At 50.3% G+C, this 3,027-nt stretch overlaps 1 protein-coding gene across 1 annotated transcript; it reads left to right on the top strand.

Annotated features, from left to right (window-relative positions):
* The first annotated feature begins 1,116 nt into the window (after positions 1-1,116).
* On the top strand, positions 1,117-2,337 carry LOC146422042 (transcription factor HES-5-like). Its single transcript, XM_085046774.1, has 3 exons — positions 1,117-1,232; positions 1,510-1,693; positions 1,812-2,337. The coding sequence occupies exons 1-3, from the start codon at positions 1,167-1,169 to the stop codon at positions 2,075-2,077; spliced, it is 516 nt and encodes a 171-aa protein (XP_084902900.1). The 5' UTR covers positions 1,117-1,166; the 3' UTR covers positions 2,078-2,337.
* The last annotated feature ends 690 nt before the right edge of the window (positions 2,338-3,027 follow it).

Below are 3,027 nucleotides of genomic sequence, written 5' to 3'. Positions count from 1 at the left end.
CATGCAGATACAAGCAAACAGCACATTTTCCAGGTAAAGAAATGGAGTGGGGATGACATGCTGAGGGTTACACAGCGAGGCAGGAATGTGGTGTCTGAGATCTGATTTTCAGTGCACTGGGCAAGGCCAGGCTGCAGTAAGGCCAGGTGAGAACTGAACACACCAGAAACCTCAGCAAGAAGCAGAACCAACCTCCTTGCTGAGGGCCAAAGATGGGCTAAATCTTTGTATGAATGCTAAATCCCATTCATGACCTACCTCTGGCTTCCCAAGGCTTCCCAGGATTCTGGGTTGGGCCTGATGCTCTCCTTTAGCCCATCTTAACCATCATTCTTGAAAATGTCTGTATGGAAGAGAAAGGTGAGAAAAAGGAAAAGCAAGACCTACAGGGGTGATTCTGCATGGTCCAGCAGTGCTGGGAGGTGTGGGCTGTCCTTAGTGGGGACAATGGGAACACTGGTGCAGCAGGCTCACAGGCCATGATGTGTTATGGGGAAGAGAGAAACTGGAGTTACCATTCCCTAGTTATTTTTCCTCTTCATCCGACATCCATTTAGAAAAGTCCTGCAAAGAAACCTGTGCTCACACTTTGGGTCACCCATTAAAGGGCAATGACTGTACTGACACATAAAAATATCCTGCAAAGAAACCTGTGCTCACACCTAGGGTCACCCATTAAAGTGCAATGACACACACACCACACACAGCTCCCCAGGCTCCGGGAAGGGCAGAGATGTCCCCGGGGCTGTTGATTTGAACCCTAGCAGGGCTGCCCTCCCTTCCCCACCCTCCCCAAAAGCGTGCCTCCTCCACGCCACGCCGTGCCTGGCACATGCAGGAATGCCGCTGAGCCCAGCCCGACCAGCTGGAGGGTCAGTGCTTTCCCAGCTCCCCACGCCGCACACTCCACCAGCAGCGTGGGCAGAAGGTTATTCTCCCCGGGGCATTGGCGATCAATGTACCATGCACTAATGGATGCTTCCCCTATTGTCCCTCTGCGGGACTGGATTGGCTGCGGGGCTGTGGGAAACACGGGCGATCCCAACACTCACGTATCTGCCCGGGCTCCCCGGGTATAAATAGAGGCGCTTGGGAGCTGCCAGAGCATCGCTTCCCGCTTTGCTCAGCGGCTGGGTGGGGTGTTTGCCCAGGGCTGAGCGCTAGGAATGGCTCCCAGCAACGCTCTGATGATCCACATGGAGGAGAAGCTGCTGCCAAAGGAAAAGAATAAAGTAAGGAGAGCCCCTGAGAGGGTTGGGAAGGCTGGGCTGCCCCGAGCAAATAAAGGGAAGAGAGAGAAGTGGTGTTGGGGATAGCAAATATGTTAAAGAGAGATAAAGGAGATAATACAGATTTTTAAAAATTAAACTGAGTGGGGAATGGGTAGGCAGCATTACACAGCTCTGCCACCAAAAGGAAGCATGTATAAATGCGGGTGTATGAGGGCATCAGAGGGGAAATGGGGTCAGCTCTCACAAAATCCCAACCAATCTGCTCTGTCCCTCACAGCTGAGGAAGCCGGTGGTGGAGAAAATGCGCCGGGACAGGATTAACAGCAGCATCGAGCAGCTGAAACTGCTCCTGGAGAAGGAGTTCCAGAGGCACCAGCCCAACTCCAAGCTGGAGAAAGCCGACATCCTGGAAGTGGCTGTCAGCTACCTGAAGCAGCAGAGCCAGCTGCAGGACCAAAAAAGTGAGTGCAGAGCAGGTATTGCACACCTGGGCCTGCAGGCGCGTGAAAATCACTGCACAAATCATCACGTTTTGGCCATGGTTTTAACCCACTGTGTTTGCTTTTCTTTCTCCTCCAGCATTCACCCACAAGAACCCAGAGCAGGACTTTAACAGTGGCTACCTGCGGTGCCTCAAGGAAGCCATGCACTTTCTGTCCTACTATGAGCCCAAGAAGGAGACCCAAGTCCAGCTCATCAAGCACTTCTGCAAAGCCCAGCTGGGTGCAGATGTCTCATACTCTCCAGCTCTGCGTGGTTCCCCCCTGTCTCCCTGTGTGTTTCCCAGAAAACAGCCTGCCCAGAAGAGCGTGGCTGCTGCTCCCACCATCTGGAGACCCTGGTAGAGCTGCTGGACTTTATCCCCACGTGTTGCTACAAAGACTAGAGGGACCTGTGGCTTGTTAGTTCCTCTTTGAAGTAGGAAACATTGCTTTCCAAAGGTGGGAGGGGGCGGTTGCTGTTTTTCTGTCACCAGAAATGAGGGTCGCTGGGTGGTTTCCCTTCATAGTGAAGGATTGTGGGTGTATCTTGCAGCAAATTTGTTGCTTTTATTGGTGGCTCCTGGCCAAAGGCAGGACCAAGTTCTGTGGTGATTTAGAGAGCAAATGCCCTTCAGTTTCCATCACGGGCTGTCAGTGGAAATCTTTCCTGGGTCATTGGTTCAAGTGCTCCATTGTCTCCAGATAATGTATTGACCTTCCTCAAGAAGGAGCCCTTTGGAGAATGTATTTTGTGTCATAAAGAGAGGACTGAGCCTTTCCCTTTTGAGTGAAAGATGTTATTAAGAAATGCTGATTCTTTCTGAAGCTCCTCTGCTATTTTTAGTGTCCTTCTTAAAGAAAGTTGTGATGATCACAGAGAGCTCTAGGGACAATTCTCTTCGTGTCACTTTGTGCTGCTCTCATTTGAGGGATAATTGATGCCTTTTGTAAAGGAAATACCTGTGCTGTACCTTAAGGAAAAGGGGGAGGAAGGGGAGGCAACAAGTACTTTATAATCATTCACTGAGCATGCTAAGGAGCTTAAAAAGCTTTTATAAAGTTGAGATGTATTCATCCTGTGTGATGTTCAACTTGTGTGTTTTCACTGTACGATACAATAAATATGGTTTTAGTAATTAATTCTTTGGTTTGGAATGATTAAAAGGGCTGACACTGCTGGACTGGGTGCATGCAGACTCTCCTGTGGTGGGGAGGCCATCAGGAGGTGTCAGCTCTGAGCCCTTCACTCCAGTTCATGAATTATATCTGAAACCCCTTTGGCAGAGCAGGATTTCAGATCCTGTAAGGAAGCA

This window comes from Lichenostomus cassidix, unplaced genomic scaffold (assembly GCF_008360975.1).
Source record: "Lichenostomus cassidix isolate B80296 unplaced genomic scaffold, HeHo_3.0 HiC_scaffold_806, whole genome shotgun sequence".
Lineage (NCBI taxonomy): Eukaryota > Metazoa > Chordata > Aves > Passeriformes > Meliphagidae > Lichenostomus > Lichenostomus cassidix.
Note: the sequence above shows the minus strand (reverse complement) of the source record. Positions and strands in the feature narration are given on the sequence as shown.

What these genes read in the sequence shown, in the direction of transcription:
- LOC146422042 (XM_085046774.1), top strand. Translation starts at nt 1,167, where the DNA reads ATGGCTCCCAGCAACGCTCTGATGATCCACATGGAGGAGAAGCTGCTG. An exon ending in TGCCAAAGGAAAAGAATAAA is followed by an intron (nt 1,233 to 1,509) that starts GTAAGGAGAGCC and finishes TGTCCCTCACAG; the next exon opens with CTGAGGAAGCCGGTGGTGGA. An exon ending in CCAGCTGCAGGACCAAAAAA is followed by an intron (nt 1,694 to 1,811) that starts GTGAGTGCAGAG and finishes TTTCTCCTCCAG; the next exon opens with CATTCACCCACAAGAACCCA.